We start from the raw sequence: 24,745 nt of genomic DNA, 5'->3' as shown, positions 1-24,745 counted from the left end.
GGAGACAGTTTGATTGCCAAGGAAGGTGAAGCTGGAAATAATACAGGCTCCTGCTTGGGGTGGGGGGAGTGGTCTTTGGTTGCCTGTACCCATGCCAGGTTGATTAAAGAATAGTTCCTGCCCCAATGGCAACTGTGAAGGTGTCAGAGCTGAGTGTAGTAAGGGGAATCCAACCCAAAAGCAGAAAACAGGACAGAATAAGCCTGTTCAAGGACAGGGTGCATCTCGAGAAGTGCATCGCTGGAAGGAGGACAGCCTCAAGGGTCTGTGTCTGAGGGAAGTGGATTGTGAAAAGGTAGTGCAGTGACATGCAAAATGCATGCAAATCGTTTAATAAGAAACTGCTTCTAATATAAAACAAATGCAATCAAGTCTGACATGGATTTTTATTCTTATTCTACTGCTGAATCTTTACACCATCTTAGGCTGGCATAAGATGTAGCTGGGAGCAAAAGGATTATGTGAGGTGATGCATGACACTTTACCTCAGATTACCTAAGATATCTGGTTGACTGATGCGCGGCTAGGGGTCACTCTACCAAATAAAAATGCATTTAGAGTTTGGGGAGGGGGTCTGGGGTCAAGAGTGCTCAAAGGATTGAAGACCCACTTACCACCAGGGAATATATTTCGGTGGAGAGAGGGGGAGGTATCTAAAGGGACCCTTTGGACCACCAGAGACTTTGAGGGTGGGGGGGGGTCAAGGAGAGTCAGGTATGTTTGAGGGATCCAATTTGCACACCAGAAATATTTATGAGGTTGTAGGGGATAAAGTCAGGGATGTCAGGGTGACGAGACCCACTGAGCCATCAGGGAAATGTTGTGGCGTGGGGACAAACATTACTTTCAATGTCCCCCTTCCTGTCAGTGCATGATCCTGTCCCCATTTGTGCCCTCTCAGATAAGGAGATACCTTACATCCAATGCCATATTACTGCAATGATGTGCATGGTTTTTCTGACAGTGTGCATTTTATAACTCTGAGGTAATTTGCAAGCCATTACTTTAATGCATCAGGATTATAAATTGTCCTTTTTTAGCATGTGAGTTAGAACGCTGTGTGCTGAATCTTACACCAGCACTCTAATGTTACGCGTGCTGTATTGAGGCTGAGGATAGAACTAAGTACAATTAGGGAGCTGAATCAGGGAAGAAAGTCCCTTTGTTTTGGAGCTGAGACTGCACAAATAGTTACTACAAAAACACTGGGAAATAGCGGCAAATGATGGCAAAGTCTTTGGCAAGGTAAGAGGCTGAGAGATAGGCAGGTAGACAGGTTGATAGAAAAGAGAAATTAGAAGGGAAATTATCGATGAAGCAATTAACTGAAGCTGGTCTCAGACTCCAATAATTTAGGGTATGGTACGTTTTTGCAGTTATTGTGAATTAGTTGCAAAAATTAATGCATGGAAGCTGAAAAGCAAAGCAGTAACTGGTAGAGGTGTGACCAGCATCTGCTTATGCACTGTAAAAAGAAGACCTATACTGCACATAAGAACAGTTTATAGCTAGATACCTCCATGTAGATATCCTAAGGATGCATAGTAGGAGCCCATTCTATAATGGAACAAGGGTGCCTAGATTCCGTTATAAAAGCATAACTGCATAAACCTGGCATAACTACGGGCACATAAATGCATGTAACTTACAATATTCTGTGAGTTATGTACAAAACTGGGATCCCTGCTTATGTCTTACCCATGATCTGCCCAGGTATATGCCCCCTTACATTTACACACTAAGTAAATTAGGTGCGCCGTTACAGAATAATGCATAGGCACACTGCTGACACTCTCACAGAAAGTATACACTTACATAAATGCCAGAATTCTAGACATTTACATGTGAAAGGAGTATGTAAATGCATGCACCTAGATTACAAAATTGCCCTTCATGTGGGCTGCAATGTACTAAAGGGGCTGCAGATGCAAAATAGTGCTTTTACATCTCCCCATCAGCTTCCAGACATTCCCAAAAGATCTCCCACCCCTCTAACTATTCCCCCTGGTTCTTACCAGGTGTAGCCTTGTATCTAGTGGAGGCAGAAGGAATCTCCAGACTGTCCTTCCCTGTCATTGGCCTGGATTCAAAATGACACCTCTGACCCCTAGTGGTACTCTTTCTCTATTACAACCAGGGGTCAAGCTGCCTAATAAGGAGTGTGCACTTATATCAGGCTTTGCGTGTGGACAGTGCTAGCCTTAGTCAAGTTAAATATGATTGCTCAATAGCAAAACAGAAGAAAAAGTTCCAGTGTCAGATTCCAATGCTTGTGTTCCTAGTACAGAAACCACCTATCATCCACACTGACTCCAGGTCCAAGGGTTCCACATTACATTCAGACAAAGAGGTTGAGCTTCAGGTACCTTATGGTATTATCATACCATCTCTCCTCAGACATGAATATTCACACATCATCTTGTTCTTAGAAAATCAGGATGATTAAAACACTACCTTTGATTTCAATTGTTACTTCTGCTTCTCTTCCTACTGAAACAATGTACTCAGCATTTCTTAAAGCCACATTCAGTAATGCAAAAGTAAAACAAGTAAGGTGTTTTAATCAGGTCCGATGCTTTGTAGCATTAATCTTTCCCTTTTCACTGTAATTATGTTCAAAATTATCTAGGCTCTTATATAGGAAATAGACTGATTATGCTTGTCAAGTGGAAAGAAATGTTCATTTATAGCTGTTTTACACTCACTGTCTGTTTGATTTTCGACCCAGCAATTAATTTCTTTTCTGGCATCTTCCGCTACTGTTGCAAAGTTAACAGCTTGTGGCTTTGCATAGTAGTATGTCTCAATGAGTTTTAAATATTCCTTTAAAATAATAAGAAAAAAAGTATATTTTAAAATTCTCTCTATATGCCCACTAATTCTGTATATAGGGCATACACCCGAATTGTGTATACAGTTTATTTGCTTAATGAGCAAATTAGCATTGATAATTGGATGTTAATCAATTATTGGCACTAATTGGAATTTATGTGCATTTCTTTATAGTCACTCTTCTATAAAGATGTCCGTGTAAAATTTTCCCTCTGGATCCGAAAAGGTGGAGTGGCTTTGGGAGACACATGGGTCAGTCATGGGTATTTCTAGGATTTGTGCACAGTGTTATAGAATTCAGAGACTCCATGCTTAATTTAGACATAGAGATTTACACCAAGGTTCAGTTGGTGTAAATCCTTACACCCACAATTTGGCATGGATCCTTGTGGTAAGCACTGTTCTATGAATGACACCCAACTTTGAACACTGTTTATAGAATACAGCTTAGCACACATTTATTTTTCGTACCATATACAGAACTGAGTCCATCGAGGGCTGGAAAGAGAATGCAGATTAGCATGAAACCCTTCCATGACCTTAATAGAAGTGAAGAGATGATTCTGCAATGAACAGTGCACTGTAAGTAGAATATAGTTAATGATTTGTTGTAGTATCCTGAAAATAAGAAAAAGAAAGTTCTTCAAAGTTCAGGTCAAACAACAAGGGGAAAGTTTTCAATAACCAAGGTTGTGGACAAAATAGATCAAACGTTTTACAGTAGAACATGATTAAGTCCTGACATGATTAGATTGGTGTGTGTTCTTCCATTCATGTTGGGGATTAATCATGTAGTTGGAGTATTGTGAAAACTGTGATCTATTTTGTCTATTCATGTTTGTTTTCATGATCATCCTAATGTTGAATTTCAGTGTGGGAAAAATGTGGTAGCGCTTCTTTCTTTGAAATTGAAGTGATCTCCTAAGCCTGAAACAAAAAGTGTAGAAGGTGCATCTGGTGTCACTCTACAGAAGAAGGCCTTCAGTGGATCTTCCCTTTGAATAACTAATACATCAGGGAGAAACATAACAGTAGTTGTAAGTCATCATCCCCTGGATTCTATATAGCATGACTTCAGTTGCGTGTGTACATCCAGTCACATTACTTAACGAGCTAATCAGCACCAATAATTGCCACTTAACAAGCAGTTAATGACACATTGGCATTAGTTAGAATTTACACGCAGAACTGTCTAAGCGTAATTCTATAACGTGATGCATGTAAATTCTAAGTCGCATAGTTGAAAAAGGGACATGGAATGGCTGAGTTGTGGGTGTTTCTAAAATCTATGCACATTGTTATAAAATTCACCTGGTCCATGTGTAATTTAGGCATCAGCATTTACACCAAGTTTTACTTGGCGTAACTGCCTGTCACTAAATTTATTCACGTAGATGGGCGCTCAGTGTATTCTATAAACCACATGGAAATTTAGGTTTATTCTATAAAGTACACCTAAATTTAGGTGCACTTTATATAATAAACTTAGGCATCTTTCATTTCAGCACCAATTTGTTTAGGCATGATATATAGAATCTAGTCCCATATGTGATATATGTTATCTTATGCATATGAGCTCTGATATATGTACGCAGGACTAAGCGGCTAATATACCTATGGCTCAATGAACATAAGAGTCATTTAAGGACTAGTGTGTGTTCTGTTCCGTGGGTGGATGATTGGATAGAGAAAGAACATACTATTGTAGATCTTAGATGGCAAATAATTGGCAGGGGCTTAGCCAGACACCAAATTTTGGGTGGGCCTGGGCCCAACATAGGTGGGCAGAACTCCGCCCTGTCCAACAAGTGATTTGGTCTCTCCCTCTCTCGCCTGGATGCCATATGGTCTTTCAAATATCCCCCTCCCCCGCATACCTTTTAAGTAGCAGATTTTCACTGGCAGCGAGTAGCAACTAATACACACTGCTCATGTTGGCCCCACAACCTTCCCTCTGATACAACTTCCTGTTTCCGTATAGGCAGGAATACATCAGAGGGAAAGCTGTTGGGCCAGTGCGAGCAGTATGTATCAGTCTCTGCTCGCTGCAGGTGAAGATCTGCCATTTACAAGGTATGCAGGAGGGACAGCTGTTGGAGGTTTTGGCTGGTGGGGCTTGGGGATCCCAGCCAGCCACATCATAGGTGTGCTGCTTCTGGGTGGGCCTGAACCCAAGTTGGGTCAGCCTAGGCCCACCCTTGGCTACGCCACTGGTAATTGGTACAGTACCTGTAAATGTATTGGGAGGAGATTATGCCATCTTTTGACTTTACAAGGACATTATTGGACTTTTACTTCAGAGTTGGTTTGCCACACTGGACTGAATAAAGACTTTGAGTGGATAACATTGATTTAATAGATTGATCTGAATGAAAAATTCTGATTGAAAATAGCTTTAAGACATGTTGGCACCTTGTTTTTTGTTGCAGGGTAACTGAGCATATTGGCAGATTGAAAAATGGAAATCCCTTTTGAAGCTCTGTTTGAAGAAAGAATGGGAAAAGGAGCTGAGGGAAGAGGAGGATTGAGGTTTGAGGTGAGAGAGAGACCTGAGACTTCAAGCATGAGGAGAGATGAAGAGATAGAGCTGTGGGCTGAACATGGGGACAGGTCAAGAATGAACTTGGGAATTGAGCCTATAGAGGGAACAGAGCAAGCTGGAGGCTCTAATGAGGGAGGGAAGCAAAAGCAAACTGGGGGACTGAGTACAACCTTGTAAAAGTCAAGCATGGGGAGAAGGGAGAGCAGAAAGTGAGTTTCAAGACTGATAGGGAGGGGCCAGGATTTTTATGTACTTTTACTGTATCTGAGCACCTTTGCATAATACTTTTTTCCTCTGTTGCATTTTAAATTATTCATTATTCAGACAGTGATTATATTGTTATGATCACCAAAAATATTCTGAGCAGAATTTTTTTTTGCACTGAATTTTCCCAGTACACGTATATTCAAATGAACCACTTGCATTCTTTCCTATTTAAAATGAGCGTTCAGGTTCAGAGTGTGCGTATTGAAAGTATTTGCATACGTTGTATCTGCTGCTTATGCAAACGGATGAGCAAAGGCAGATTAATAGGCATATTTCTTTTTAAATTCCACAAACACATGCTGTTTTCCTCTTCCAATCTAAACAATCCAAGAGGAACATCTAATGCAACTAAATGCACGTACTGTATCACCACTTTGCAAACTGTTAGATGCATTCGAAGTTAGCAATTTTCAGTGGAGTCCATTTTAACCAGGTAAATATTTATGTGAATACCTTTGAAAATTTCCTTTTACTGCCCCTTTGATACACTTTTAACTTCTTAAAAATCTCACATATATCAGCAATATATGTTAACGGTTTATGTTACTGTACATTCCAGGTGAAATATCTCTTTTAATTAGTACTTTTAAATAGAAAATGTTAAAATTATCAAGCAAAACGGGAATGATAAAAAATAAAATAAGAAATAAATTATCCTTCTTCAATCTCCAGCAATGTGCCACTCTCCCTACTCACCAGCACAGACACTGTCTCAATTTTGTCTTCTTCTCCAACTGCTCACTATCAGATTTCTTCATCTCAGTTGTTCCCCTCTCTAACCATTATCTGATAACTTACTTTATAATCACTGTCTACCTCAGTCTCATCCAATCACCACCAACACATTTAGGAATCTTCAGGTTATTGACCCTTGCACTCTCTCCACCACTGTTTCACCTGTCATCCACTTTGAGGGGCATTTTCGAAAGGTCGTCCAAGTATGAATTAGGACGCCCTTGCAAAGTCAGCCAAAACCAGGTAGATATAATCGAAAAATAGTATGGATGTCCTTAGACATTCCATTATCACAATGCAAAACGCCTCAATCAGGGACGCCCAAAGTATAGTAAAAAGGATGCCCATCTTTCAGAACCGCATAAGGACATCCCTAAAACGCACTGTACTTGAATTTGTAATATTAACGTCCTTCGCCAGTTCTACGAGAAAGACGTCCTTATTACTATACTTTGGACTTCATTGATGTACCTGGTTCTTCTGCAACTACAATGCATGTAGTTGCAAACATCCAGGTACGGGGAAATATAAGGAACATTCATAAGTGTAAAGTACAGTAAGAAGGACGTGTTTCTCACAGAACTGCCGAAGGACGTCCATCTTACTAGAGGGATGCCCTTTGGCAGTTCTGTAAGAAACACATCCTTCTTAGTGCACTTTATACTTATGAATGTTCCTTATATTTCCCGTACCTGGATGTCCGCAACTACATGCACTGTACTTGCGGAGCATGCAGCTATGGGAAATATAAGGAACATACATATTTTATTGTGTATATATGAAGAGGTTTGCACACTTGATAATGATCCATATAAGGAAGGCTCTGCACGTGTGAACACGTAGTCATCCAAATAAGGCCTGCACGCGTGACAACGGTCCATGCACATCATGGACGGCCATGCATGACGGCTGTCCACATGCGGACCCATTATATATATACTAGTAAAAAAGGCCCGTTTCGTACAGAAATGAAATGGGCGCTAGCAAAGTTTTCCTCGGAGTGTGTATGCTTGAGAGAGTGAGTGTGTGACAGAGAGTGAATGTGCGCGCGTGTGTGTGTGTGTGTGACAGAGGGAGAGTGAGACTGGGTGCGAGTGTGTGTGTGAGAATGAGAGTATGTGCCAGCGTCTCTCCCCCCCCCCCCCCCCCCCGGTCTGTCTCCCAGTTGCAGTTGCAGGGGGGATTCCCCCCTCCCTCCCAGTTCCAGGGGGGTTCCCCCGTCCCTTTTTCCCAGTTGCAGGGTCCCCCCTCCCAGTTGCAGGGTCTGTCTGTGTCCCCTCTCCTTTTGTCCTCAATTTAAAAACGTCAATGTGAAGCAGCAGCTCCTAGGTTTGCTTGTTTGTGAGTGTATAGCAATGATGGCTGCGTGGGGGAGTTGAAACAGAGATTAACCAATGGGCTTCCTTCCTTACCGTACAGTTGCTTGGGTCACTTCCACTCCTGTGTATTAAACGTCCTGAAGCATGTCATAGGTTTGCTTCTTTTGTTTTCAGTGAATGGGATGACGGCTGTGCTGGAGTCGTAGCCAGTGCTGTTTCCTCCCCCCCCCCCCCTCTGCTTCCGAGTCGCCAGTGGTCCTCGACCCCGAGCCCTCACCCGCCTCCTGCACATTGGACACTCGCTGCAGCCATTTGCTCGCCGTGTTGCCACCCTCCCTCTTCGTCCTGTGCGAGAGTGTGAACCTGGCCTCTCTCCTGCTTTCGGCTACTGATTGGCTCCTTGAATGTGCTCCGCCCTCAACGTCATTACGTTTGACGCGAGGGCGGGGCCCACATCTGCTGCTACAGAGCTTCAAACAAACGAACTGGCTTCATTGACGTCAGTGGTCAATGGAACGTTGAGAGTGCTTTTTATGTCCAGATGGGGCGTGGCCTAGGGCACAGATGGGCGTGGCTGCGTGCGGGAGTCCGAATAGCCTAGGTCAGGAGCCACAGTTGGAGAGAGGTGAGCTTCAGAACGTCTGAGGGGGATTCAGAATGTCTGAGGGGGATTTTTAGATATATATATATATATATTCCAGGACGTCCATGTGCTGACCTGTCCATATATGGGATGATCGTCCATATATGGACCTGTGCATGTAAGGACGTCCATCACACATGGGTGTCCATATAAGACGATGCACCTTTTCCAACGGTTATTCACCGAGATGGCGCTCCGAAGAGAACAAAATTTCAGCACCGCTGAGAGACTGCTTCTGGAGCACCTGTGTCTGCGGCACCGTCGCACTTTATTTATGCACCATCACCACCTGCCCCCCCCCCCCCCCCCCCAGGACTATCTGCATACGAGCCTGGACTCATATAAGAGACCAGTTGGAAAGGTAACTGTTTGTTTCCCCACCCCTCCTGGCCTATCAGGTCCCCCTCCTGTAGCTACACATATAAGAGCTCCCTCAGTAATGTAAGCACTAACTGTAGTCTGCTTTCAAGGGTAATCAGTATGTGCACACACACATTCATTAATAGAATCAATTTACTAGAAAGGAAAAACATTCTCACTTCCCAACAATACTGCACACAAAGGGTACTCTCTGTTCTCATGTCCACCTCAATGACATCACCCATACCAATGTCATGTCCCCCCCCCCCCCCCCCATCAGCAGTGCTGTGTGTCTCTACAATTTAGCTGCTAAGTGATTTTATGTTGTGAAGGCAAGAAGGGCCATCCCCTGACTCCTGGTGTACAAACTTGTATCTTACAGACATTTTGGTCCAAAAGAAGATCTGCTTGCTGCACAAATGCTGCAGGCACAGCCTTAGATTGTTTCACCTAGAAGAGATGGGTATGGATAGGAGGAGCTGTAAATATGTACATACCATAGGATTATAAATTACCTTTGAAGAAGATACACCATATCCCTAAATTTGCTCTGGATTTACAATTTATATTAGATATCAAATTGGATTATAGATTGACTGTTTGTTGAAAAAGGATTTAAACTGCCTGTTGCAGAGTTTGGTAAAGTTTGTTTTTACATAAAACTAAAAATTCTTGGTGTGGAGAGTATTTCTTAGAAGTGAGAGTGAAACCCTTGCTCCCGGACTGATCAAGAGTACTCAAGCAAGCCCAGCTTAACATCCTACAGCCTACTAGAGTAAGTCCAGCCCCAGCCTGCACCCAAGCTCATGTGATTGAGACCAGACACTGAGTGTTGGTTGACCTGGTTTGTTTGAGGCCCGAGTAGTGCGGAGTGAGCTGGCCAATGAATCCTGGGTTACAACTGTATTTCCTGTTTTGTGATTCTGATGAGTCTTTTTTGCATTTTTGAATCTAATTGCTGAAATCATGAATACATATAAAATAGTAATGAAAAGAAAAAAGTACAAGTCTTATTCATCCTGACCACTACCTCCCATATGTTCTCCTTGCTGGGGCTCCCTGAAATTCTCCTTTTGGCCTCACAGCCAATGCCACAAGCTACACTGAGCTCTAGCCAGGGAAAAGTAGACATGCTGGGCCCGATACTCAGACTGGTGCTGAGCCTGGATATTCAATGCCGGGCCATTTCTGGTGACCGGCATTGAATATCTGGTTTATTTTTGGCTGGATTGAACTTAAACAGCCAAGCCAATATTCAGCACTGACCGGTTAAGTTGAAACTGGCAAAAGATATTCCACCTATTGATGCAAACTTAACTGGCCAAATGCAGAATATCGGTGTTGACTGGCTATATCACATGACAGCTAGCAGCCAAGCTAATATTCAGCCAAGATAGCAGGCTATCTTGTGCTGATTATCAGCACTTAGCAAGCTACCATTCAACCAGCCAGGTGCCATGCCTGGCTGGTTAAATGATTTTGAATATTGGGGAGAACTTACTTGTGGACTGATGCTGCCTGTTCTCAAAATCTCACAAGAAACAGCCTCTAATCGCTTGCCTGGAGAGAAGACATTCAAGTTCTACATGAGCAGGGATGAGGGAAATGACCTGCTGTCAGACATTAAAGTGGTGTTCAGCTCCACTGAGAGGTACAACAAATCCTCTCCCACTGGAAATGTTTGGACACTGCAGAGATAATACAACATGTGCATCCACTGGGCTCAGATCATTTCAGATTTTTCAGCAGGACAAGTTCTTTGTTTTGACTTCCTCACCATCAGGATCAAATAAGAAACAAATCCTCAAACTACTAGGAAATGCAGGTCTAAATTGTCCCACTCCAACCACTTCTCCTCCCTGCCCTCCTCATGTGCCCTTGCCATTTAGAGGTACTGAGCTTCCAAATGCCTGAATGGCCCCTGTTTTGAAATTGCATTTAAATATCTGGGCCTCTCTAGATATTTAAAGACTGCCATTCAGACATGTATGCTGTGGATGCTTCTGAAATAATTCCTATATTGATGCCGAATATATATATTAAGTTAAACCCTGTGGCCGGCATTTAAATAAAAAAGCTAACCACTGCCACTGAATATTACTCTATTAATTAATTTGAGTATTATCTGCTTTTCTAAGGATTTAGAACCCATTCAAAAATGTGTAACTTACTTTGCTGAATTCATATGATTGTTCTCCATACAGGTTGTTGGCAGTTCTCAGCAGGTAATTGCTGTTAGTTTTGTTGATTTCAGAGTATAGTGCTTGGAATCCCTGAAGGATATTACTGGTGGTATCACTTTGACCTGGCTTTGAGAAGAAAAAACACACATATAGTTCTCAATAATTTCAAATGATTAGAATAGATTTTTGAAACTCTATGTCCAACCCTTTTCTTTCTGGCAATCCCAATAGCTTATTTATCACTGCAGTTGATTTATACTGTGTTAAATATCAAAATAGTTTCTTAGTACACTATGGAGGCAATTCTATAAGTGGATTCCTCCATTTAGATGTCCTGAGGCTGTGGGGTAAGACCCAATTTTATAACACCTAGGTTCTTTTTTTTTTTTTTTTAAATTTATTTATATCCATTTAAAATTTTACAAGCGATAAAACAACTTGCTGGAAATACAGAGAAAGTAATATGTAGGAATTATTTCAATCAGGTAATTCAATTCTCTTCCTTAGACCACTAAAAAGAGAGAGTGAAACAAGATAAGGAGATCAAATTAAACAGTAAACAGAAAAAAAAAACCCCCGTGGTATTAACCTGATTATCCCCAGATATTAATCGTCTAATTCATTATTCCACATTGATCATCTGGTTGGCTTCTTCAAAGCCAATACGGTGTATAGTCAAATCATTTCATTGAAAAACATACTTATTGTCCAATATTAGTTAGAAATAATAGATCTGATTACATTCTCTTTTAAAAACCAGAAGTTATTTAACAATACATATACTTAAGTCTCTGATTCAAATCTCACTGATTAAAGTAATCCCAGTTTTCACAAGCTTCACTCCTTTTAAAGTAATAATTTGAAGAAATATTTCTGAGGAAAACTTTAGGAGTCATACCCGGAACTCTGGGAAAAACAATAATCTCAATATTAATCATCTAACACCTAGGTTCTGTTATAGAATACCAAGTAGAATACCTGGTATAGGCATGCCAAACATTTATACACCTACAGATACATCAGTCATATTGCTGGTATAAGAGTGGTGCCTAGGAGTTATTTGCATAGGTAGGAGCTCCACCTATGTCCCACTCCCCCCCTGCAAATACATGCAACGTAAGTTAAGCGAGAATTTGCAGAATAGCACTTAAGCACCTTGCTGCCACTTACTGGCTATATGCACATAAATGCTAGTATTCTACACATTTACATGCACAGTGGGTACAAAAATGTTATCATTTAGTTTATAGATTTGCCCTTTATAAGTAGGATCTAAAATAGATTCATGAGATCAGCAGTATCCAAAATAGATGCTATAAGTTCTGAGAAATACCATAAAAGTTCTAGAATATTCAAGCCATAAAATCTAATCACTGCACAACATAAATTCTATCTCCCATTCACCATTTTGATTTCATCAAAGTGCCTTCAGTGACATGGTTAATTTAAGTGCTCAACTATATCTCAATGTGCACTTAAAATTCTGAAACATCAAGAAGCCTGTTTACTAAAATACAGTATGATTTTGCAATTACTGTGTGTTAATGACCAAATTTAATTTACAGTAACTGCAAAATTGTGATATGAACTATTTGGGGTGTTCCCATCACTTTACCATTCAGTTAATGCTAAGCAGAAGCATAGACTAAAGGTTAATGAAGGCATGTTAACTGAATAGCAAATATTGCAATGAAGATAGCTACATATATTCATGTGGCATTAATTGCACCACATTTTCTGCTGCATTAAGAGTTAACATGTAGTAACAACCTCTGTGTTAAGTGTAACACACATTCCTTATCCATTCCCACCCCCTCCATGTTAGGTAGTCAACTGCTAACGTATTATTGTGACTGGTAGTACAGTGCCTACATTTCTTAGCACATGATAACTGCCATTGTAACAGCTAATGTGATTTTGTAAATAAGCCTCCAAATGAATTGTTAAAAACAAGAAGACAAACCACGTTTTGAAAAGCAAAATTTGTTTACAGATGCAACAGTGCCTTATGCAGTACCCAGCCAGTGATGTTATTAGAGTTATCTTTGTTGAGTATTCTTCTCTTATATGCAATAAACCCAATCCATCTTTTAATGATAACCAAATCCTTAGCTGTAGTAACACTAAGGGAGTGATTTATATGAGATTATTTAATTTTAGGTACGAAGAGCATACCTTTTAGAGCCTTGTCTACAAAGAAAAGTTGTTGTATATCTGCTCTCAAGTCAAGGTTGACTCATGACGACCTTCTGGATAATTGCCCTAAATTCTGTTCAGTTTTCAGTCAGGTGGCTAATCGTTGATTGCTGCTGCTATTGTATTGATCCACTACATTGCCTGTTTTCCTCTTTAGTATCTGACTGCATCTGTATGGGTACAGGTAGGCACAGCCCAGTCAAGACCAGCACAGGAGGGACAGGACAAGAAGAAAAAAATAGGATATGAGGGGCTGTGATGTGGGAGGTAGACAGGAAAAAGGTGGAAAAAGAGAGCCGAGTAGGGGGAGGGGACAAGAAATAGGTATGGCCAAAGTACGGCTGGAGCTACATGGAAGGGCGGGGAGAGGGAAGAAGCATTCCTAAAGAAAGCTGGAACTGAGAGGAAGATCTGCCTTTTGTTGCAGGAATGGGGAATGCAATGGTGAGCTGTGCATATATGTCAAGTGCATCATTTGTGTGTAGACCTTTATCTTTACCAAAAATGATGTCTTTCTCTAATGACCTCTCTCGTTGCATGATGTGTTTGAAGTATGAAAGTCAAAGTCTTGTCATTTGAGCTTTGAAGGACAGCTTAGGTTTGATTTCTCTAATACTGATCAATTTGTTCTCCAGGAAGTCCAAGGTGTACACAGTATTCTTCTCCATCACCATAATTCAAAGGCATCATTTTTTTTCCTGTCTTGCTTCTTCACTGTCCAACTTTCACATCCTTATTTATTTATTTATTTATTTGTAGCATTTGTATCCCACATTTTCCCACCAATTTGCAGGCTCAATGTGGCTTACATTTGCCATAGTGGCGATTGCCATTTCCGGTCAGTAGAATACAAATGGTATTTCGTTCAAGTGCGTACATACATGATAGAGGAATACATTAAGGTATTTCAAATAGATTCTTAAGTAGTAGATTAGATTGTAACATATGTTGGGTCATCATTTATAGAAAGATCATTTTTGACATTAGGGTAGAAGTTGTAACGTTTGTACATTAAAAGCAGTGAGGCTAGCCAGTCAGGTGATTAGAGATTGGTTCTGTCTCATTCCTGATCAGTCTTATTGTTTAGTAATTATGATGGTTGTTTGTGGTATGCCTTCTTGAATAGGTCAGTTTTCAGTAACCTTCAGAAGCTAGCCAGATCTTGCGTTGTTTTTGTGGCCTTTGGTAATGCGTTCCATAGTTGCGTACAAATGTAGGAGAAGCTGGTGGCGTATGTGGACTTGTATTTGAGTCCTTTACATCTTTGTATGCATAGATACATCTCTGCACTTGAATATCTTGTTTAGGTTCTTCATAATCATTCTGCCAAGACTGATATGTCATTAGATTTCTCAATTGGATGTTGTTTTGTTATTGATTATTGATTTAAACAGGATGAGGTCTACTATTTCTATTAATTCTCAATCAAGGATGACATTATTCATTTTACCAGTTCTCAGTATCTTCTTCACGTTAAAGTGCAAGCCCACTTTGAGATTATGTTCCTTGATTTTGGCTTGAAATAGTGATGACATCACTAGACGCTGGCGTGGAGTATATATATATATATATATATATATATATATATATATATATATATATATGTATCAGATATACCGGCGCTGTTTTTTCTGCTGACTCATGCAAAGGTGAGCTACTTTGCTGCTGATTTATCGGTGAGTTTCCCTTAGAGATTTTAATATGAGCCACTGGCACAATGACTAGCTTTTTTGCTGATATAACTATATATTTTGGGTGACAGTTCTAGAGTTCTTTATTGAGGCTTTTTTTTCTTTTGTATAGAAACATGTTTACTATGAGACAAGTTTACTCCAGTAGTTGTGGTTTTTTGGTTGACGGTTTGGATTGCTACTTGAACCTTAGAGAGGTACAGCTATCGGTTTGCATACTGTTTTAGTGAACACTGTCTATCTGATCTACACATTCTTTGACTCACACATTTTTTTATATGGCTTGTTCACTTGTGTTTCTAATTTTCTCTGATTTCTTTAAAGTTCAATTTGCATTTTGATCACTGAGTCAGGTGCGGGGTTTAAACTGTATATTTTTTCACTGGTTTTGGACACACATTCTCTGGTTTTATGTAGTATTTATTATTTATTTATTGCATTTGTATCCCACATTTTCCCACCTCTTTGCAGGCTCAATGTGGCTTACATTACATCATGAATAATGGAAATACATAAGAAAATGGACAATTAGTATTGCATAAGGATCTTGGGTTACATGATAATGATAAAGCTTGATAGTAGAAAACAAGCAATTATCGTAAGGCAATTCTGGATATATGTGTAGGAGTTCACATTTGTTGGTCTTTGTGGCATACCTTGTTAAAGAGATGGGTCTTTAGTAGTTTGAGGAAGTTAGTTAGTTCGTAGATCGTTTTTAAGTTGTGTGGCAGCATGTTCCAGAATTGTGTGCTCAAGTAGGAAAAGGTTGATTCATGCGTTAGTTTGTACTTTAGACCTTTGCAGTTGGGGAAGTGAAGATTAAGGAATGTGCGGGATGATTTTTTAGCGTTCCTGGGTGGTAGGTCTATCAGGTCTGACGTAGGCTGGGGCATCTCCGTGAATGATTTTGTGAACTAGGGTACATATTTTGAACGTGATGCGTTCTTTTAGTGGTAGCCAGTGTAGCTTTTCTCGTAGGGGTTTAGCACTTTCATATTTTGTTTTACCGAATATGAGTCTAGCTGCTGTGTTCTGGGCCGTCTGAAGTTTCTTGATTATTTGCTCTTTGCAGCCAGCATAGAGTGTGTTGCAATAGTCTAGATGGCTGAGTACCATTGATTGAACCAGGTTACGGAAGACGGTCCTTGGGAAGAAAGGTTTTACTCTTTTTAATTTCCACTTTGAGTGGAACATCTTCTTGGTTGTGTTTTTCACATGATTCTCAAGTGCTAGGTGACGAACAATGGTAACTCCAAGAATTTTTAGGGTGTCCGAAATTGGAAGTTTCAGTTTTGGTGTATTGATGGTTGTGAATTTGTTCATTTTATGTTGAGAGGTGAGTATTAGGCATTGGGTTTTTTTCTGCATTGAGTTTCAGCCAGAATGCATCTGCCCATGAATGCATGATATGTAGACTCTGGTTGATTTCATTGGAAATTTCATTTAAATCTCGTTTAAATGGGATGTAGATCATTACGTCGTCTGTGTATATGTATGGGTTGGTTTGATAGTAGTTTGGCCAAGGGTATCATCATTAAGTTGAATAAGGTCGGTGAGAGGGGGGATACTTGTGGAACTCCACATTCAGATATCCATGTGGCTCATGTAGTCAAATTAGATGTCACTTGGTATGATTGTGTGGTTAGGAACCCCTTGAACCAATTAAGAACGTTGCCTCCAGTTCCGAAGTACTCTAGGATATGTAGTAGTTGTTGAGGGGCAGATGTCATAAGGTTGTTTGGTCATATGTCTAATTTGCAATGAGATTTGGCAAATCTTTTGAGTGTTTGGGAAATAGGATCCTCCGATAGTATCTCGAAGTTGGTCCATGTTCTGTCTGCTGGGTATATACCAGGGTCTGGATCTAGACAGTCAAGGAGATTGGCGTAATCGGTGGTGCTGACAGGTATTTTGAGTCGTAGTTTTATGATTTTCTCATTGAAGTATCTCGCGAGATTGTCTGCTCCTGGCGTATCTTTGCTGTTGGTTGTGACTGGTATGATATCTAGTAGTTGATTCACGAGTTGGAAGAGTTTGTGTGTGTCCTTGTAGTTTGGTCAAATTTTGGTTTTGTAATATAATCTTTTAGTTTGTCTTATGGTATACTTATATTTTCTTTGTAGTTGTTTCCAGGCGTTAAGTGTGGGGTCATCTTTCTTTTTATTCCACGCACCTTCTAATCTTCTTACTTGTGTTTTAAGTTTTTCAGTTCTTCAATGAACCATGGTATTGAGTTCTTTCTGTGTGAGGTTCTGATTTGAATTGGGGCAATATTGTCAAATATTAATCTGCATCTATTGTCCCATTCTAGGAGAAATTGGATTGTATCTGCCTTAATTGTCCATCCGTTGTGGTAGATCTGTTGCCAGAATGTTACCAGGTCTATTTTTCCTCTCGTGGTGTAGGTTTTTCATTCTTGTTTGTTAAGCAAGTCTTTTGCTCGCCATTGGAGGGAGATGTTTGCTTTATAATGGTCTGACCATGGTACGGGTGTCCATTTTGTATCTGTTAGTATGAGGTTTGAGCATTTTTATTCATTCAATGTTTCACGTTTTTCCTTTCTCTCTGGTTTTACACTGTTTTCGATATACTTACTTGCATAAAGTATTTTTGAAACCATATAATCACAATGCTCATAGGCAAGATGTGTCTAGTGTTTTATAAACTTCAAATCTAAGTTACTACTACTACTACTATTTAGCATTTCTATAGCGCTACAAGGCATACGCAGCGCTGCACAATCATAGAAGAAAGACAGTCCCTGCTCAAAGAGCTTACAATCTAATAGACAATAAATAAATAAAGTAAGCAAATCAAATCAATTAATGTGTACAGGAAGGAGGTAAGGAGGGTAGATGGAGGCGAGTGGTTACAAGTGGTTACGAGTCAAAAGCAATGTTAAAGAGGTGGGCTTTCAGTCTAGATTTAAAGGTGGCCAAGGATGGGGCAAGACATAAGGGCTCAGGAAGTTTATTCCAGGCGTAGGGTGCAGCGAGACAGAAGGCGTGAAGTCTAGAGTTGGCAGTAGTGGAGAAGGGAACAGATAAGAAGGATTTATCCATGGAGCGGAGTGCACGGGAAGGGGTGTAGGGAAGGACGAGTGTGGAGAGATACTGGGGAGCAGCAGAGTGAGTACATTTATAGGTTAGTAGAAGAAGCTTGAACAGGATGCGAAAACGGATAGGGAGCCAGTGAAGCGACTTAAAGAGAGAGGTAGTATGAGTAAAGCGACCCTGGCGGAAGACGAGACGGGCAGCAGAGTTTTGAAACGATTGGAGAGGGGAGAAGTGACTAAGTGGGAGGCCAGCAAGAAGCAGATTGCAGTAGTCTAAATGAGAGGTGACAAGGGTGTGGACGAGGGTTTTGGTAGAGTGCTCAGAAAGAAAGGGGCGGATTTTACGGATGTTGTAAAGAAAGAAATGACAGTTCTGTATAGTTCTTCTGAAATTGCTTTGTTGGTTTTGTTCCAGAGGTACAAAACTGTTTCATAAATACATCATTTTCAGGTATTTATTGTGGCATATATGATGTGTTCTTACCCCCTTATAAGGGGAGTGCTATGTGGTTTCAATATTCACCCCCTGTTTACTAAGCTGCACTGGCTACAGCCGTCCGCTAATGCCAACACAGCCCATTCACATTGAATGGGCTATGTCGGCATTGCTGCATGTCAGTATTCAGTGCAGCTTAGTAAACAGGGGGCTTATTTTGTTTTAGTAACTTATATAAGAATTATCAAATGTGGAAGTCAAATTACATCCGTAATATGTTTTTTAGTGGTTCTTTTATTTATATATACATATGTTTTAAGATTTATTTTTTATTATGCAGAAAGGATTTCTTAGATATGGCACTTTATCATTATTATATAATTTATATTGTAAAATTGTTTGTTTTATAGTTTAATTTTAATATATATGTTTTATTTCTCTTTTAAATATTTGCTAGCATTGATTTGGGGGTCCTTTTACTAAGGTGTGCTGAAACATGACCTGCAGTAGTGTAGACGTGTGATTTGAGTGCGTACAGAATTATTTTTCAGCGCACCTACAAAAAATGCCTAATTTTTATTCCCGAAAACGGACATGAGGCAAAATTAAAATTGCCATGCATCCATTTTGGGTCTGAGACCTTACCACCAGTCATTGACCTAGTGGAAAGAATCCAGGCGGTAATGACCTACGCGCACCAAATGCCACTTGGCGCACTTCCAATACGTGCATCTGAAAATAAAAACTATTTTTCAGACATGCATATTGGACACGTGCCAAAAATTAAATTACTGCAAGAGCCACGTGGTAGTCGGGCGGTAACTCCATTTTGGCGCATGTTGGGCACAAGTAGATGCTTACGTGGCTTAGTAAAAGGCCCCCTTGTTTTCTTCTCTTTTATCCTTGACTTTTATTTTAAGATCTGTAATCAGTCTTCTTTTTTTGTTAATACATATTATTTTCGATATGTAGGGTGGTTTATGTATATATTTGTATTTTAGACTCCTGATGCAGGCCTAGTGGCCAAAACACAGTTGGTGTCGAGTCTTGGATGTCGAGAATCTTGAGTCTTGAATGTTGAGAACCTTGGATGTTGACAATAAAGACCTTTTTGATCATGTGAAGGGGCATAATCGAAATGGACACCCATGTTTTGTGGAAGACGTCCTAGCAAAACGTCCCGATGGAGGGGCAGGGAAACCCGTATTATCGAAACAAGATGAACGTCCATCTTTCGTTTTGATAATATGGTCGGGGACGCCCAAATCTTGAAATTTAGGTCGTCCTTAGAGATGGTCATCCCTAGACTTGGTCATTTCTGATTTTTGGCGATAATGGAAACCAAGGACGACCATCTCAGAAACGACCAAATGCAAGCCCTTTGGTCATGGGAGGAGCTGCATTTCTAGTGCACTTGTCCCCCTGACATGCCAGGACACCACCCGGGCACTATAGGGGGCACTGCAGTGGACTTCATAAATTGCCCCCAGGTACATAGCTCCCTTACCTTGTGTGCTGAGTCCCCCAAAACCCCCTCAAAACCACTACCTGCAACTGTACACCACTACCATAGCCCTTACGGGTGAAGGGGGGCACCTACATGTGGGTACAGTGGGTTTGTGGTGGGTTTTGGAGGGCTCGCTGTTTCCTCCACAAACATAACAGGTAGGGAGGGGGATGGGCCTGGGTCTGCCTGCCTGAAATGCACTGCACCCACTAAAACTGCTCCAGGGACCTGCATACTACTGTGATGGAGCTGATTATGACATTTGAGGCTGCCAAAAAATATTTTGAAAGATGTTTTTTGAGGGTGGGAGGGGGTTAGTGACCACTGGGGGAGTAAGGCGAGGTCATCCCTGATTCTCTCTGGTGGTCATCTGCAGGCTTATTTTCGAAAGTGATCGCCGGCCATCTTCCTACACAAATCGGTGGTAAATGGGAGCCCTCCAACCCCCCCCCCCCCAAAAACCACTGCACCCACATGTAGGTGCCCCCCCTTCACCCATAAGGGCTATGGTAATGGTGTAGAGTTGAGAGGAGTGGGTTTGGGGGGGATTTGGGGGGCTCAGCACCCAAGGTAAGGAAGCTATGCAGCTGGGAGCTATTTTTTTTTAGACGTGCCCCCTAGGGTGCCCGGTTGGTGTCCTGGCATGTCAGGGGGACCAATGCACTACAAATGCTGGCAACTCCCACGACCAAATGCCTTGGATTTCGCCGGGTTTGAGATGGCCGCTATTATTTTCCATTATGGCTGAAAATCGATTCTGGCCATCTCAAACCCAGCGATCTCTGATATTTGGCTGGGCCCAACCGTATTATCGAAGAAAAAGTTGGCCGGCCATCTTTTTCGAAAATACGGTTGGCTCCACCCACTTGCACTGCCAGAGATGGCCGCCTATAGAGATCGCCGGCGCCGTTCAATTATTCCCTTCCTGGTCATTTCGGCCACCTTTTTTGCCTTGGTTGTAAGAAAAACAGGACCAGGTAAAGTCATCTAAGTGCTCGTCAGGACGCCCTTTTTTTTTCCATTATGGGTAGAGGACGTCCATGTGTTAGGCACGCCCAAGTCCCGCCTTCGCTACACCTCCGATACGCCCCCTTGAACTTTAGCCGTCCCTGTGATGGAAAGCAGTTGGGGATGTCCAAAATTTGTTTTCGATTATACCGATTTGGACGACTCTGGGAGAAGGGCACCCATCTTCCGATTTGTGTCGAAAGATGGGTGTCCTTCTCTTTCAAAAATGAGCCTGATAGCGTGTCACCAGTTGCAGTTTTTTTGCCTTTGCTGTATTGCGGATACTTGAGTAGTGCTCTGAGGGCTTGTTCTGTATTTTCATCTGACTTTGATTTTGATAATCAGATGTTCCAGACCATCTCCCCATTCAGCCAGTAACATGGGAATGGTACAGTTTAAGGGGTGAAAAACTTTTGTGCACAAAAAAGAAGCGAGACTTGGGTATGATCCTATGTAATGATCTTAAGGTGGCCAAACAGATGGAAAAGGCAAGGTGAAAGCTAGAAGGATGCTTGAGTACATAGGGAGAGGAATATCTAGTGGGGAAAAAGGAGGTAGTGATGCTCGTATAAGACCTCGGTGAGACCTCATTTAGAATACTGTGTACAATTCTGGAGACCACACCTGACCAGAGGGCAGCTACTAAAATAGTTAGTGTTCTTTGTCATAAAGCATAAGGGGACAGACTTAAAGATCTCAATATGTATACTTTGGAAGAAAGGTGGGAGGGGGGATATGATAGAGACATTTAAATACCTGTGTGGCATAAATGCACAGGAGACAAGTCTCTTTCAATTGAAAGGAAGCTCTGGAACAAGGGGGCAAAGGATGAAGGTGAAAGGGGATAGACTCGAGCAAATACTTCATGGAAAGGATGGTGAAGTTTGGTGACTCCCCTTCCATAGGACTGTACAAGATTGTTGCATCCTGAAGGCTGCACCTCTGAGGGTTATTTTGACATTCAGAGTATATTTGTAAAAAAGTTTTTAATAAATATAGTTCTATAAAAGTTACATTCTATTTGCAGGCACAACATTAGCATCAGGAGAATGCACTCAGTGGTAGTCTATAACAGGTAAACAGGAGCATGGATGTGTAACATGTTGCAGACGTGTATGAACCCTGAAAAGGGTGCAGAGAATGGGTGTGAGCTAGGTGAGACTAGCAGCTGAGTGCTCAGGATGTATTATATAAACGTTGGCTACGTGATGGAGCGTAAAAGAGCACCAAATGTACACCCCTATAAATAGTGACTAAATGGTAGATAAGACATCTCGGGCCCTGTTTACTAAGGTGAGCTAGCGTTTTTAGTGTGTGCTAAAAATTAGCATGCGCTAACTGTGTAGACGCCCATAGGAATATTATGGGTATCTATACAATTAGCGTGCGCTATAAACACTAACGCACCTCTAGCACGGCTTTGTAAGCAGGGCTGGTGTGTTGAGCTGGAGGTTGTCATCTCAATGCATGGCCAAACCTCACTCTTCCTTTAGCAAGCTACCTCTCAACCTCACCTAACCCTGAATAGCCCCATTAATTCCCACTGTGCTGTTTACCAAACACCCTCTCCAACTCACTACACATCTATCTCCCCTCCTCTCTCAGCCCCTACACCCCATCTTGTTTTCCTTGTTTGTTTTATTTCTATTTATAACCTTTAACGTGGACTAACATAGCAACCACACGACTTAACCTCTAAGTGGAAATGAACGTATTTTGAAAGGCTAAAGCCTATTCTTTTTTATTACCATTTGGTGTGTCTTCTGAGAACATGGACTGGTGCCCGCAATTCTGCTGAAGTGCAGTACCTGGAAATTTAAAAAAAAAAAAAAAACAGAGAGTAAATGTATGGGATGGGATGCTGGATAGAAATTATCACAAGTCATTTAGTCTTGGAGAGTCACTGAAATCTGCAGTTCTCTTTGAAAAAACTGTCACCTCTCACTTTCCTCACCTCAAAGTTGGAGTTTTAATCTGTTTGCCATAATGACACTGCAGGGTCAATACCACTGTTCCCTCTGAACTGAGTGGAAGTCCTCCACCTACAGTTGTGTCAGTGGAGGGGTGCTGTTTCACTATCACAGTTTCAATAGTGAGGGACAGACAAGCTCTGCAGGACTCCAGGGAACCTGCCTCTTCCTAGCAATCAAAAAGACAATATTGAAGCACCACCCCTTACTGGCAGTAATGCATTTGGAGGATCCCACTCAGCTTAGAGGGTAGCCAGGACCTTGAGAAATACTTTCATAATGGTTGGTGACCTTGTAAAGGCAAATGAGTCCATAACAGCTATAATACAATGTTTGCATTAATTTACAAGGTTACCAACCATTCTGAAAGCATCTCTCATTTTAGCTGCATTTTAGCTGCATAAATGCATAACAGAATGCAAAGGACCCAATATTCAAAGGATTTATGCTGCTGTGAGAATCATGCTCATAAATTGGCCTCTTTGAAAAATATACTAGGGTTGAAAGCCTATATTTAAAGTCAAAATTTAATTCAGGAGCATAAACGTAGGTGGCAACAGGGGTGGATTTATGCTGTGGGAAGAAAAAGAATTTAGCACTGATTTTCAGCAGTAGGCTCATAAGTTAGGTTCATAAATCTAGGCAAATAAATGGCAGGCCAACATTTATAAGCATAACTTTTAAGCTTCTAAATTATGAAGAATTCTGTGCCTAAAACTTATGCTCCTAAGGTTGGCTGAAAATTTGGAACAAATGTAAGAGCATAAATTCTTATTCCTATTTGTTACCCTATATGGGGTCTATTCTCTATAATTAACCTGCAGCATTATTCATCTGCCTTTTTGGTTCTTTATCTGGCCTGCTGCTCCCATATCCAATGCAGTTCTTCCATCTCAGAGTAATTAAGAGCCCACTGCTGTGCAGCAGAAACAGTGTGTCTGAGCTCAGGGTTGCAGAGTGTCACTAGAAAAAAAAGCCACTGAGAAACATGCACTACAAGAGCTTCATTCTCCCAACATGAGTCTAAGCATCAGACATTCTGTGAGCTCCATCCCACTACTGATGTCACTTTCTACTACAGAGTTTCCCAAACTGTGGTTTGAGACCCCAAATGGAGTCACACAATTTGTCTTTGGGGTCATGAGCTAAGCAGGCTTTCCATAAGTACATCATTATTCTGTACCTCCAGGGAGTTACACAATTTTATTTGGCTGAAATTATGGGGTAACAGCCACAAAAAGATTGGCAACACTGTCCTACTTGAAGAAATGGTAAGTAGGCTTTCAATTTGTCCCTATTTTTAGAGGATCAATGTCAGATTTTGATATTAAAAAATACTATTTTATTATAAATGAAAAAAAATAACTCTTCTAATTAAATGGGGATTGTCGATGTTTCCCTTATCATCCTTTCAAAGCCTTAACATGTTAATCAAGGTGATATAGAAAATCTGGTTACCCTATTTTAAGACCTTATAGGAATAAAATCTGCAAAGGTATGACAACAAAATTTTTAAAAGGGCAATTCACATTCCTTCTCAAATTCTCCCCTCTACAAGCAAGCGTGATCCTTAGTTCCCTTTTCCCTCCAGGTTGGCTGCAGCACCAAATCATGTACCCCTCCTCAAGTGTTTCAGAATTTGCAGGCTTCTTATAGAATGTGTGTAGATGGCGTGCAGTTATTTTTTTCCCTTGAAAAACATGATTATGATCCTTGACCAAAGTTTTACAAAATTTTTGATGAGATTGTGAATTGGATAGGACAGCACAAATTGTCACTGAATGTCTCTAAAGCATAATTGAATGCAAACGCCCATGTGTAAGAACGTCCATCTCCAAGAACAGGTCCGTGAAGGGGTGGGCCAAATCGTATTTTCGAAAAAGATGGACATTTATCTTTAGTTTCGCAAATACGGTTTGTGCCAGGCAAATGCATTGGATGTGGGCGTTTTTGAGATGTGGGCGTTTGTTTGAGCTGGGCGTTTTCGTTTTTCAGCGATAA

The 24,745-nt window shown here is 41.0% G+C and overlaps 1 protein-coding gene across 1 annotated transcript in view; it reads right to left on the bottom strand.

Annotated features, from left to right (window-relative positions):
• LOC115478130 (serpin B10-like) overlaps positions 1 to 24,745 on the bottom strand; it is a 65,424-nt gene that overhangs the window by 15,734 nt on the left and 24,945 nt on the right. Inside the window, exons 4-6 of the mRNA XM_030215412.1 lie at positions 22,523 to 22,582; positions 10,870 to 11,007; positions 2,706 to 2,823 (exon numbers count right to left, since the gene is read on the bottom strand). Of these exons, the coding sequence (XP_030071272.1) occupies positions 2,706 to 2,823; positions 10,870 to 11,007; positions 22,523 to 22,582 (316 nt within the window). The remainder of the gene's footprint in view (positions 1 to 2,705; positions 2,824 to 10,869; positions 11,008 to 22,522; positions 22,583 to 24,745) is intronic.

The sequence above is a fragment of the Microcaecilia unicolor genome, chromosome 1, assembly GCF_901765095.1.
Source record: "Microcaecilia unicolor chromosome 1, aMicUni1.1, whole genome shotgun sequence".
NCBI classification, from domain to species: domain Eukaryota; kingdom Metazoa; phylum Chordata; class Amphibia; order Gymnophiona; family Siphonopidae; genus Microcaecilia; species Microcaecilia unicolor.
This window is presented reverse-complemented; position numbering and strand designations above follow the sequence as displayed.